The sequence below is a fragment of the Pongo pygmaeus genome, chromosome 20 (assembly GCF_028885625.2).
Source record: "Pongo pygmaeus isolate AG05252 chromosome 20, NHGRI_mPonPyg2-v2.0_pri, whole genome shotgun sequence".
Taxonomy (NCBI): domain Eukaryota; kingdom Metazoa; phylum Chordata; class Mammalia; order Primates; family Hominidae; genus Pongo; species Pongo pygmaeus.
Genome location: NC_072393.2, coordinates 18,294,616 through 18,307,674, shown reverse-complemented (window position 1 = coordinate 18,307,674; position 13,059 = coordinate 18,294,616). Strand labels below are relative to the sequence as shown.

The following is a 13,059-nucleotide window of genomic DNA, read 5'->3' as shown; positions in this document are numbered from 1 at the left end:
GCCTGGGCAGCACAGCAAGACCACGTCTCCAAAAAAAACAAAAAAAAAAAAAAAAAAAGGGCTTTCGAGCGCTTCTCGCCAGCCTCTGCTGCCCCCTGGTGGCCTCCTCTGGCCTACCCTCTGCACAGGCCGCTCCCGCTGGGTCCAGCGTTTCTCCACGCGTCCCCACGTAACCCCCGGACAATCCTCTTGCTCCCTCTCCGCTGTGCAGGGTGGGCCTGTCCCTCCCCCTAGGGCTGTGACACTGCGGCGGCTACACGGGCACCTGTTGCCGGCTGGCGCGTACCTCCTGCCCTCGCCAGGAGAGTGGGTTAGGCACCAAGCTCTTTTCCCTTCCACCCTGGTCAGGCATCCTTCTGGAAACCCGGTTGGAAAAGGGGAGATCCGGCCGGGCGCGGTGGCTCACGCCTGTAATCCCAGCACTTTGGGGGGCCGAGGCGGATGGGTCTCTTGAGATCCGTTCAAGACCAGCCTGGCCAACATGGTGAAACCCCGTCTCTACTAAAAATACAAAAATTAGCCGGGCGTGGTGGCGGGTGCCTGTAATCCCAGCTACTTGGGAGGCTGAGGCGGGAGAATCGCTTGAGCCCGGGAGGCGGAGGTTGCAGCGAGCCGAGATCGCGCCACTTCACTCCAGCCTGGGCGACAGAGATTCTGTCTCAAAAAATAAATAAATAAACAAACAAATAAATAAATAAATAAATAAAAATCAAGGCCGGGCGCGGTGGCTCACGCCTGTAATCCTAGCACTTTGGGGGGCCGAGGCGGGCGGATCACGAGGTCAGGAAATCGAGACCATCCAGGCCAACATGGTGAAATCCCGTCCCTACTAAAAATACAAAAATTAGCCGGGCGTGATGGCACGCACCTGTAGTCCCAGCTACTCGGGAGACTGCGGCAGGAGAATCGCTTGAACCCGGGAGGCGGAGGTTGCAGTGAGCCGAGATCGTGCCACTGCACTCCAGCCTGGCGACAGAGCGAGACAGTCTCTATCAATCAATCAATCAATCAATGGGAGATCCGAGCGGGATCCCCTACTTGCAAAGCCCTGCCGACCAATGTAAACATATGCAAATTGTGCAAATACATGTAAATGGACCCCTTCTCTCCAGGGAAGTTCTGGGAAGGCATAGCTTCTCTTCTTCCCACCGTGGGGGTCCAGGCTGTGGCCAGAGGCCTGGGCTGAGGCCGGTTCATTGAGTGCATACTGTGTGCAGGGCCCTCCGGCAGGTGCTGGGGACACAGCATGATCCAGGTGGACCCTCCCCAGGGTGGTGATGGCCCTGACCTCACCAGCAGATAAATATTCGTTTCAGCCGGGCGCTGTGGCTCACACCTGTAATCCCAGCACTTTGGGAGGCTGAGGTGGGAGGATCGCCAGAGCCCGGGAGGTCAAGGCTGCAGTGAGCAGTGATCACACCAGTGAATTCCAGCCTGGATACGGGTTGAGCGGAGACAGACAATCACGGGGTATCTTCTGGGCCTCCGGAAGGGGTGTGGATTTTGTTCTGAGGGTGCTGGGGAACTCTAGGAGAGTTCGGAGCAGGTGAGGAGTCTGATGAGATTTCTAGATTCTGAAAAATGGGTCATATCCAAGTGGCGGGAGTGGGGTGGCTGCCGAGTGGGGAGAGGAGGGTGGATTTGGAATGCACTTTGGAATTCCTAAGGAGGCCTGGAGTGAAGGCCCCTGCAGAGTGGGCGGGACCATCTCCTGCCCTAGGGGAGGGAATTGTGAGCCTGGAGAGGAAAAGCAGCAGAGTGGGGAGCATCAGGTCACACCTTCCTTGACTGTGATTCCAATGACAGGAGCGGGCAGCAGGACCCCAGGATGTGAGTTAGGAAGGGCCCAAGGCCGCGGCAGACAATGTGAACAGAATGTGCAGGAATGGGAGGGTGGCGGCAGTGTCGGGGCGCTGTCCCCTGCCCCTTGGTTCCCTGGGAGATGCAGCAGGGGTTAGGGTGAGAAGTTGTGAGCTTCTGTGACTGCAGCATGCCTGCTGGGTGGCCCTGGACATCAGTTCTCCTTCTGTGAGCTAGGAGCGACAGTGGGATTTGAACCCACGCCATGGGGAGCCAGAATCTGTCCTTGAACTTCAACTCTGCACTCAACAAGTGCAAAAAGGCCAGTTTCGGTGGCTCATGCCTGTAATCTCAGCACTTTGGGAGGCCAAGCCAGGAAGATGGCTGGAGGCTAGGAGTTGGAGACCAGCCTGAACAATATAGTGAGACCCCAACTCTACAATTTTGTTTGTTTTTTGTATTTTTAGTAGAGAAGGGTTTTCACCATGTTGGCCAGGCTGGTCTCGAACTCCTGACCTCACGTGATCCACCCGCCTCTGCCTCCCAAAGTGCTGGGATTACAGGTGTGAGCCACCGTGCCCAGCCAAAAATTTTTAAAAGTTAGCGGAGTTTGGTGGTGTGCACCTGTGGTCCTAGCTACTTAGGAGGCTGAAGCAGATGGATTGGTTGAGCTGGGGAGGTTGAGGCTGCAGTGAGCGGTGATCGCGCCACTGCACTTTAGCCTGGGCGACAGAAGGAGACCCTGTCTCTAAAAAAAATAAGTAAATGCAAACTATTCTTCCTTGTTGCTGCTGCAGTCTGTAAGATTCCATAATTCGACTGGGCACGGTGCTCACGCTTGTAATCCCAACACTTTTGGAGGCCCAGGCAGGTGGATCATCTGAGGTCAGGAGTTCAAGCCCACCCAGGCCAACATGAAGAAACCCTGTGTCTACTAAAAACACAAAAAACTAGCCAGGCATGGTGGCAGGCACGTGTAATCCCAGCTACTCGGGAGGCTGAAGCAGGAGAATCGCTTGTACCCAAGAGGCAGAGGTTGCAGTAAGCCGAGATCATGCCATTGCACTCCAACCTGGGCAGCAAGATTGAAACTCCATCTCAAAAAAAAAAAAAAGATTCCATAATTCTAAGTCCTGAGACTCAACTGTGAGTCTCAGATTCTGTGATTCTCATATAGTCTCTCTTGGTTGCAGGAACTGGGGCTGGGGTCTCTTGGGGTCCCTACTCGTCTGTCCTGCTTTGGCACTGCTCTTGTCCCCATTGGTTCTGACTCAGGAGCAGAAGTGCAGGGCGGGTCAGGGAGGGGAGGCTTTGAATGTCGCTCCCCCAGGGATCACGGCCCTACCGAGGTGACACCTGGCACCTTGACAAGCCCAGGAACGAGACCCAGGAGCGCCTCAGCACCTGAGGAGGTGGGAGGAGTTCCTGGATTCCTGTCCTTGCTTATCCTTGGGTTAACTGGGTGAGCCCGGGTAGGACCTGTCCCGCTCCAGACCCCAGCGGACATCCAGGCTCTCACTGGCCAGCCTCTGCCTTATCGGCCCCACTCACAGCCACGTGAAAGGATCCATTTCTGCGGAGCCCCAGGGCTTTCGCTCTGGTTGGTCTTATACCTCCTCTCCTCAACAGCCAGGGGTGGTTCTTTTTGTTTGCTTATTTTTTGTATTTGTTTTTCTGAGACAGGGGCTCGCTCTGTTGCCCAGGCTGGAGTGCAGTGGAGAGGTTACAGCTCACTGCAACTTCAACCTTCTGGGCTCAAGTGATCCTCCTGCCTCAGACTCCCAAGTAGCTGTGACTACGGGCACACCACCACCACGCCCAGCCTCTGCATGGGGTTGTGACTGTTCCTCTCCCTCCTGAGAAAGAACCAGGGTCTATTCCTTCAATCACCCACACCGGAATTAACACAGGCCCCAGCACAAAGTAGGGGCTCAAGGACGATTGAGGCTGCAACAAAGGGATGGTGTGTGTGGGGTGAGGGTGGGTGCGTGGAGGTTGGGTAGAGGATTTGATATGACAGATGGGTGGATGGGTAAATGGATGGATGGAGTGGGTGGATAGATGGATGGATGGATGAATAGATGGATAAATGGATGTATGTATCGACCGGTGGGTGGTTGAATGGGTGAATGGATGGATGGATGGATGGATGGATGGATGGATGGATGGATGGGTGGGTGGGTGGATGGGTGGGTGGGTGGATGGGTGGGTGGGTGGGTGGATGAATGGGATGGGTGGGTGGGTGGATGGATGGATGGATGGGTGGATGGATGGATAGATGGGTGGATGGATGGATGGGTGAGTTGATGGATGGATGGGTGAGTTGATGGATGGGTGGGTGGGTGGATGGCTGGATGGCTGGATGGGTAGGTGGATGGACGGATGGACGGATGGGTGGATGGGTGGATGGATGGATGGATGGATGGGTGGATGGGTGGGTGGGTGGGTGGATGGATGGGATGGGTGGGTGGGTGGATGGATGGATGGATGGATGGGTGGATGGGTGGGTGGGTGGATGGATGGATGGATGGGTGGATGGGTGGGTGGGTGGATGGATGGATAGATGGGTGGATAGATGGGTGGATGAGTTGATGGATGGGTGGGTGAGTTGATGGATGGGTGGGTGGGTTGATGGGTGGGTGGGTGGATGGCTGGATGGGTAGGTGGATGGACGGATGGATGGATGGGTGGATGGGTGGATGGATGGATGGGTAGGTGGATGAGTGGATGGATGAATGGTTGGGGTGGGTGGATTGAGTGGATGAATGGACGGACAGGGAGCCAGTTGGATGGTGGAGGAATCTGACTGAATGGAAGGATGGGGCTTGGCAAGGGGTGGGGGAATTCGGTGGTAGAGGGGCTTCTGGGCACATTTATGAGACGCTGAGTAGATGGCAAGGTGGGTGAATAGGTGGAGGCTAGTATCTGGGAGCACATTCATCCTCTGTCAATGGCCCCTCAATAATGGGATTGGCCTCCATGTCTCAGCTGGTTGGGGCAGAGCTCACCCAAGTGGTTCCCAGGCTGCTGCTACATGGTTGAAGCCCTGGAGGGGCTCCAAGGTGCAGGGAGGGGACTGAGGTGGAGATGAGGGTATGCAGTGGGCTTTGGTGGGGCCCTGAGCCTTCCGTGCCTTCCACTCTCCTGATGTCTCATCGTCCAACTCACCTAATATCACCTCGCCCGCCCTGCAGCCTGGAGGGATCACCACCCTCACTTTATACAGGAAGAAATGGCTCAGAGTGGGCAGGGACTTCCAGGCAGTTATGGCCTGAGTCCACAGTGCCACGCCCTGCTTCAGGCCCAGCTCAAGGTAAGGTAAGGTCACATCTAACAGAGCAGCTCCATTACAGCCTAAGCAGGACTCATGTCTCCTCCCCGTGTTCTAATCAAGGGGGTAGAAGGGTCAAGCCTCAGGGAGGGCGGCAGCACTGCACAGGGTCAAATACCGGAGATCCTCCCTCACTGCTCCTGTGTGTTGCTTCTTCATAGTCCAAAATGACTGCTGGAGCACTGGCCATCATGCCCACACACCAGCCAGACACGTTCTTTCTCAGAAATGGCACATCACTACTGTATTTTTGTTCTGTTTGGTCTCGTCCTGTTTCCAGGCTGGAGTACAGTGGCACGATCATGGTTCACTGCAGCCTCAACCTCCAGGCTCAAGTGATTCTCACATCTCAGGCCCCCGTGTAGCTGGGACCACAGGTGTGCACCACAACACCCAGCTCATGTTACTTGGTAAAGACAGGGTCTCGCTATGTCTACCAGTCTGGTCTCAAACTGCTGGCCTCAAGTGATTCTCCTACCTCAGTCTCCCAAAGTGCTGAGATGACAGCCATGAGCCACACCTGGCCATCGCTATGGAGGTTAGGAAATGTATTTTCTTTTCTGGGTGGCACTTAAGTATGAAGATTCCCTTATGGAAAAAGGAGAGTTTGTACTAGAAACTACAAGATGAATGAAATTCAGACAAAATTTTAAAATTTCCAGCTAGCACCCGCCATCCAATATACTCTGAGGAACATCAAAAGGCATCCTGGGCCAGGCGGGGTGGCTCACACCTGTAATCCCAGCACTTTGGGAGGCCAAGGCAGGTGGCATGAGGTCAGGAGTTTGAGACTAGCCCAGCCCACATGGTGAAACCCCGTCAGTACTAAAAATACAAAAAATTAGCCAGGCGTGGTGGCAGGCACCTGTAATTCTAGCTACTCTGGTGGCTGAGGCAGGAGAATCCCTTGAACCTGGGAGGCGGACGTTGCAGTGAGCTGAGACTGTGCCACTGCACTCCAGCGTGGGCAACAGAACAAGACTCCGTCTCAAAAAAATAAAGATATCCTGGAAGAATGTATGACTTTTCCCAAGCTTTTGCCCTGTGTATGTAAAGAGCTTTCCCAAAGCAAAAAGGATACCATGGAAAAGTTGAGCCCCTCCTGGATACATTGGGTGACACACACAGCCCCTGCCCTCTCAGAATTAGTGGGGGATAGAAATCAAATACAGCCCAGTCCTGGGAACCCACATGCAGTTTGTAAAACTCGAGTGAGGCCAGCCTGGGGGAATCCGTGGTATTCCAGGTAAGTGCAAAGGCCCTAGGGTGGGAAGGAGCCAGTTGTTGGGGACCCGTGGGGTTCTGTGGTCTACAGGGCTGTCCTCAGGCCTGGGTCTTACGCAGAATGGGTGCTTGTGTGCTGACCCTGCCCAGGCTCTGGGCGCCTCTCCAAGTTCCTGGGTGTCGCAACACCCCACAGGTGAGGCTGGAAGAGGCCTGGTTTCCTGGAAACCACACAGCTCCTCCACAGGTGGAGGAAAGGCTGTGTCCTTGCCCTGAGTGTGGTGGTGCCCATGTAGTCCCAGCTACTTGGGAGGCTGAGGCAGGAGGGCCACTTGAGCCCAGGAGGTCGAGGCTACAGTAAGCCATGATCTTTCCACTGCACTCCAGCCAGGGGGACAGAGCAAGACCCTCTTTCAAAAAGCCATAACTACTACCTAGTCCTGGCTTCCTCCTGATCCTGGGCTCTCTGGGACAGAGGAGGGCCCCATAGGCTGCCCCCAGCACCTGCACAGCGTCACTTCCCACATCAATGTGGAACCTGATGTTGAGATCAAGACAGCAAGCCCCAGAAGGGCCGCTGGCCCAGAACAGGGCTGCCCAAGGTCACGCAACAAAGGATGGGAGGCTCCCAGAGCCTGAGCTCTTGGCTGTGTCTCAAGCTTCTCCAATGCCAGCTTAGCCTCCACCTGACAGGACTCAGCCAGGGTGGGATTAGTGTCATACCTGGAATTTTCCAGGCCTGAAGCAGTTTCCTGGAGACAAGTACCTGTGGTGAGTCCTTGACCTCCCTGGGCAACATGAGGGCGTCATCTAAGAGGCCCCCAACCAGTGAAAGGGAAAACAGCCCCCAAGCGGCAGAGAGCGCCCCTCGGGTGCCCTCTTGTGTCTACTCTGAGAACTTTGGGAACCAGAGACTTAGGGGAATCCCCAGGGAGTGAACCCCCAACCCCACTATCTAGGGAGACTCTCCCTGGTCCAGACTCAGCAGGGGGGCCTGGGAGGCCTGTATCTCACAAGGCAGTTGGGACAGATTTAGCAGCCCAGGACAAACAGTACCGCTGCAGCTCATAGCCCCGGGCTGCCAGCAGGGCTGAGAACTGACCAAGCAAGAGGGAGCTCAGGGGTGGGGGCGCCTAGAGGGCCCACTCCAGGACAGGAGGATGTGAGGGTTTGTTTGTTTGCTCTGAAGACCCCTCCCAGGACAGAGAAATGGCAGCTCAGCTGCACCCCAGGAGGTGACTGGGCTGGCCTCTCATAGCACCCCTTTGAGCTCTGCAGTGTGCAAAGAAAACACGCGGCAAGCACCGGGGCGTTCCTGAGTTTATTTGGGGCACACCCGGGCGAGGGCCCTGCACCTAGAAGAAGGTGTTGGGCCTCTTGGTGGTGAAGCGTGGCTTGTGCTGACGGCGCAGGACCCGGTGGGGCAGCGGGAACTTGATCTTGGAGTCCTGTGAGGAGCGGAGGCATGTTGAGGGGGTTGGAAGCCTCTTAACACCCCATCCTGTGGGGCCACCGAAGTGTAGCCACCCCCCACTGGGCTCCTGCGTCAGAGCAGGCGCTTCCCTCCAAGGGAGTCCCCCAGGGCACTCACGTGGAACTGCTTGACAGCCGGCCGGCGGCACTTGCTGGCCGCGATCTCCTCCACCTTCATGATCTGAATGGAGTGGGCCCGGGCACGGTGCCGGGCACCCATGTCTCGGTCTGTGGAAAGGAGCGGGGCCAGGGTGATGGTGTTGCCTGGGCTCTGGGCATTCAGCAAACTTCCTGAGTGCCTGCCCAATGACCTGACACATCCTGTTGGTCACAGCAACTGCCTGAGGGCTCGGGGCTCACGGGAAGGTGGTGGGGGAGAAGCGAGATAGCCCAAGGCCTGGGTCCCAGCAGGCACTGGCCACTAGAGTTGTGGAACCTCCAAATTCACTTTGAGGGGCACAGACACAGCTCCTCAAAGGCGACAAGATCCACTTGCTGTTTGCACCTCTGTTTAAACCACCGCTATAAGAAACAGTGATTCTTGGGTTTAGGTGCAATCAGGGAGGTGTGGGGGTCTCACAGACCCTGGCAGATGAGCCAGGGAAAAGGTGCCAGCTCCCAACACCGGGCAGGGGTTCAATTCAGTTCTAAGTGGGTCCCAGAAAACAGTGGTGATGTGGATCCCAGTCTAAACAAGGTGCAGACCCAAAAAGGGAGTTTCCAGATGCGATGTGATTTACAACCGAGCCTGACAGGGCTCTCAGAAAAGAGCCATCTGGGGCCTGGGGCATCTCTCGTCTTCCTGTGCCCCGCCACCAGCTCTGAGACTCTCCTGTGCTGGGAACTTCTGGCATTTGCCCTGCCTCAGTGTGAGGGAGTCAAGGAGGGTCTATGGAGGCGGGACAGGCGGCTTACAGCACTGGGTGACAGCGCCTGCGGTGGTCAGGTCCCGGTATTCCCGGTACATGTTGTGGGTGCCACTCCGGGAGTCATAGCGCAGCCAGATCCCGAAATTCTTCACCCGCAGGGGGGACTTCTCAAACACCTGCCAAGGAGAGCCCACAGGGAGATGTGAGAGCAGCAAGCTGGATCTGCCCTAGCCCCGTCCTCACTGAACCCTCAGCCTCTAAAGCACACCCCAGGCTCCAGGCCTACTCTACGGCCAGACTCTTGTACCTCAGTTTCCCAGCCCCACCTACCTTCAAGCACCCTCGGGGAGCCTGAGGTAATGGAACTTCCCATGGCAACAGCCTGAAGTCCAGGCTTCTGCCACGGACACCAACCCAGCCCCAGAGGCAGTTCCTGAACTCAAGTCTCCTGGAACCTGTCTGGGTCAACCCAGCTACCACCCACTGACCAGATAGCCATCACCTCTCCTCACTTGACAGACAAGGCCCCAGGGAAGACAGCACCAACCAAGGTGTCCCACCATGCCACCCACCTGCGCCCTGGGTCCCTGGCTTTCTAATCAGGGAAATGGCACATAAACTCTGCTCCAGTCCCGTGACCCAGGCAGAAACACAACCCAGGGCTCTGATGTCTGATGTGCTGGGATTACAGGCGTAAGCTACTGCGCCTGGTCGATGTCTGATTAATTCTTGAGATGCACGATGTCCCATGAGGCGCAAATCCACTCCAGACCCCATGTAGCCCCGGCCTCTCCATACCTGACCACAGTAGACAATCTCCCCTGAAGACTTCTTCATTTTCTTTAACTGAGATACGAAGTACCAGAAGCGGGACTTGGCGACGACATGATTAGGTGCAAAGATTCGCATGCGGTAGAGGGGCGGTGTGTGGCATTTGGGGGTGGGCAGGCAGCGACCCACTACCTTGTACTCTCGTAGCTGAAAGGAAACAGGAGTGAGGTTAAGGCCAGCACCCAGAGGCAACTGTGGAGATCCACCTCACTCCCTTTCTTGCACCTAGTGACCATAGATTAGGGAAGCAGGAGACAGGGCCACCCCAGGGCCTCCATGTGGATTCCTGGTGACTGTGGGTCACGCTCCCGACCACAACTTTATCCACAAAATAAACTGAGGAGAGGGAGGTCTCCAGGGAGGATTAATTGAGTTGCCTGCCTCTCCTCTGCCTGGGCTAAGGGTTTCAGACCAGGAAAGCTGAGGCTTAGACCCACAGCCTCCTTTCTTCATGCTGCAGTCCTGAATTGCTTTGCAGTCCCCGTGAAACAGCCACTCTGAACCTCAAAACATGCAGCCAACATCTTCTTTCACCCTGAAGCCTACAGACAGTGACCAGCATGGGATCTCACAGCCCATTCCAGACAGAACTAGGACAAGACCTCAGGTCTCTCCCCAGCCCTGGGATCCCTGCACTGTCGCCACGCGAGCTGCGGCTGCCTCCGTTTTCCCAATTGCAATCCAAACATTTGGCCCAGGGAAGGCTCCCGGTTTACAGATGCAGAGGTGAGAATCTTTGGTCAAGTCCAGGTTCTGTGATACGACACAAAGAAACCACCTCTGAAACTAACTCGCCAGCTTTTCACTAGTATCAATGAAAAATAGTCACAAATTATCGCAGTTCCTACTTTTACTGTGAACCTGACCCATTGGCCTCGGCACCACACGTTCAGAAAGGAAAGATGGGGCCCGCCCCTTTGACAGCAAGAAAACTGAGGCTGGAGATCTGGACATAATACACCCACTCCATGGGAGTCCAGGTTCTCCTATCTCTGCGCCATAATGCCGTTTGATCCTATCCAGTATGTGTCACAGCGTTAAGCCTCACGCTCCCCGTTTCGGCTCATTATTAGCAATTTCCATCTGCTTCTCACAGCCATTCCGGGAGAAAGAAAATACTATTGCTCCACCACCACGTCCACATTGCAGACAAGAAAACAGAAACTTGGCGGCTCGACGAGGTGCTGGGGCTCGGGCCTCCATGCTGCGCGACTTATTCCTTCCCCGGGAAGAAGACCCGGAGCCCTTGGGCCCCAGCGATCCCTGAGCTGGCCCAGACCACGCATCGCTCTCTCCACGCGGCGCCCACGATGGCCGCCATATTGGGTGCAACAAGACAAGGCGGCGCGCGGCCAAGGAGGACCCAGACAGGAGCGCGCGGCACCAACCCGACCCACGCCACCTCTGCAGGCCCCCGATGGGGCCCGTGCCCCATCCCTTGGCCCCCTGCCGCGCCGCGCCCGCCTTACTGTGCCGGAGGCCTTCATGGCGTCCTCTCCGCGCTCGCCGCCACCCGCAAAAGGAAGTGTCCTTTTTCACGCAGCCGTTCAACAGGACTTCACTACCGGAAGACCCGCCCTCTCAATGCCGCACGCCCATTGGCTTCTCTGCCGCGCACTCAAAGCGACCCGCGTCTTCATTGGCTACCGATCCACAGGCTACTCAAAGCTCGGCCTCTCTTCAGCGAGACTTCGTTTCCCAGAAGGCAACGAGGCAAGCTCCACCTGTTCCACTAAGACCTTAAAGGAGCGTCGGCGCGCGCGGCACGTCGGGAGTTGTAGGCACTCCGACAGTCCGGGCTGCGACTGGGGGCGGCGGCGCGCGCCGCCTGCAGGATACCTAAGCATTGAACCGGACTTCGGGTGGCTGCGGTGTTTACGATGAGATCCCGATGCTTCACACTCGGGGCCTCATCCTCCGGGGAGGTGTGTTACGGAGGTCTCCACCAGATACCTGAGGGTATCTGTAAAATGGGAATACAAATTATATATTTTTCTCCTAACGATGTTGCAGCACGAATGTTGAGTAAGCACTGGAATGCTGTTTTTGTTATTTGGGGTCCGATTTGTGTTTCGTAGTAGCTGGGATTCAAACTCTGTCTGCCTGCCTCCAGTTCATAAGAACCTGGGGGAGCGGGGGTTGGGGGAGAGCGCGCGGAGAGCCCGAGAATGGATCAAGATCCAGCCGCCCACTTTGAGGGGCTTGGACTTAGCAGTTTGCTCGGGCAGAAAGAAGCCCTCCTGGGGATGAGGACGGAGACCAGATATGAAAAAAGAAACAGCCGCAAACAACTCCCTGATGACAAGGCTATGAAGTAAAATTAAGAGGAAAGAGGCAGGAGGCTGAGGCATGAGAATCGTTTGAACCCAGCAGCCAGAGGTTGCGGTGAGCCGAGATCGCGCCACTGCACTGCAGCCTGGGCGACAGAGTGAGACTCGGTCTCAAAAAAAAAAAAAAAAAAAGGCCAGGAGCGGTGGCTCACGCCTGTAATCCCAGCACTTTGGGAGGCCGAGGTGGGTGGATCACGAGGTCAGGAGTTCGAGACCAGCCTGGCCAACATGGCGAAACCCCGTCTCTACTAAAAATACAAAAAATAGCCGGGCGTGGTGGCGGGCGCCTGTAATCCCAGCTACTCGGGAGGCTGAGGCAGGAGACTCGCTTGAACCTGGGAGACGGAGGTTGCAGTGAGCTGAGACCATGCCATTGCACTCCAGCCTGGGAGACAGGGTGAGACTCCGACTCGAAAAAAAAAAAAAAGAAAGAAAGAAAATAAAGGGCAGCAAGTATGCAATTTTTTATTTTCCTTTTCTTATTTTGCATTTCTGGTTCTCTTAATCTGGTTTTGTGGATTCAAGTCACTACTGGGTGTGTTTTCTTTTCTTTTCTTTTCTTTCTTTTTTTTTTTTTTTGAGACGGAGTCTTACTCTGTTCCCCAGGCTGGAGTGCAGTGGCACTGTCTTGGCTCACTGCAGCCTCTGCCTCCTGGGTTCAAGCAATTCTCCCGCCTCAGCCTCCGGAGTAGCTGGGATTACAGGCGCCCGCCACCATGCCCAGGTAATTTTTGTATTTTTAGTAGAGACGGGGTTTTACCATGTTGGTTAGGCTGGTCTCGAACTCCTGACCTCAGGTAATCCGCCTGCCTTCACCTCCCAGAGTGTTGAGATTACAGGCGTAAGCTACGTGCCTGGCCCAGTGATTTTCTTATTCCAGTACAACTTGGCTCCCTTCACCTCCTTTGTGCTGTTAATGTCAAATATGTTACCTTTCTCTATATTGTAGACCCAACAATACAATTAATACATAGTTTTTTGTTGTTGATGTTGTTTTGAGATGGAGTCTAGCTCTGTCGCCCAGGCTGGAGTGCAGTAGCGCGATCTCAGCTCACTGCAACCCCCGCCTCCCAGGTTCAAGCGATTCTCCCGCCTCAACCTCCCGAGTAGCTGGGACTATAGACGTGCACCACCACACCTGGCTAATTTTTTGTATTTTTAGTAGAGATAGGATTTTACTATGTTGGCCAGGCTGGTCTCA

The 13,059-nt window shown here is 55.5% G+C and overlaps 1 protein-coding gene and 1 non-coding gene across 2 annotated transcripts; both read right to left on the bottom strand.

Annotated features, from left to right (window-relative positions):
- Positions 1–7,663: 7,663 nt before the first annotated feature.
- On the bottom strand, positions 7,664–11,112 carry RPL18A (ribosomal protein L18a). The gene is made up of 5 exons (XM_054465992.2): positions 10,998–11,112; positions 9,496–9,675; positions 8,744–8,873; positions 7,947–8,056; positions 7,664–7,803 (listed from the first exon to the last, which is right to left on the bottom strand). Exons 1-5 carry the CDS (start codon positions 11,013–11,015, stop codon positions 7,711–7,713), a joined length of 531 nt encoding a protein of 176 aa, XP_054321967.1. The 5' UTR covers positions 11,016–11,112; the 3' UTR covers positions 7,664–7,710.
- On the bottom strand, positions 8,254–8,386 carry LOC129021293 (small nucleolar RNA SNORA68). The gene has a single exon (XR_008496017.1). It is a non-coding gene; the product is annotated as a small nucleolar RNA SNORA68 (small nucleolar RNA).
- Positions 11,113–13,059: the final 1,947 nt, after the last annotated feature.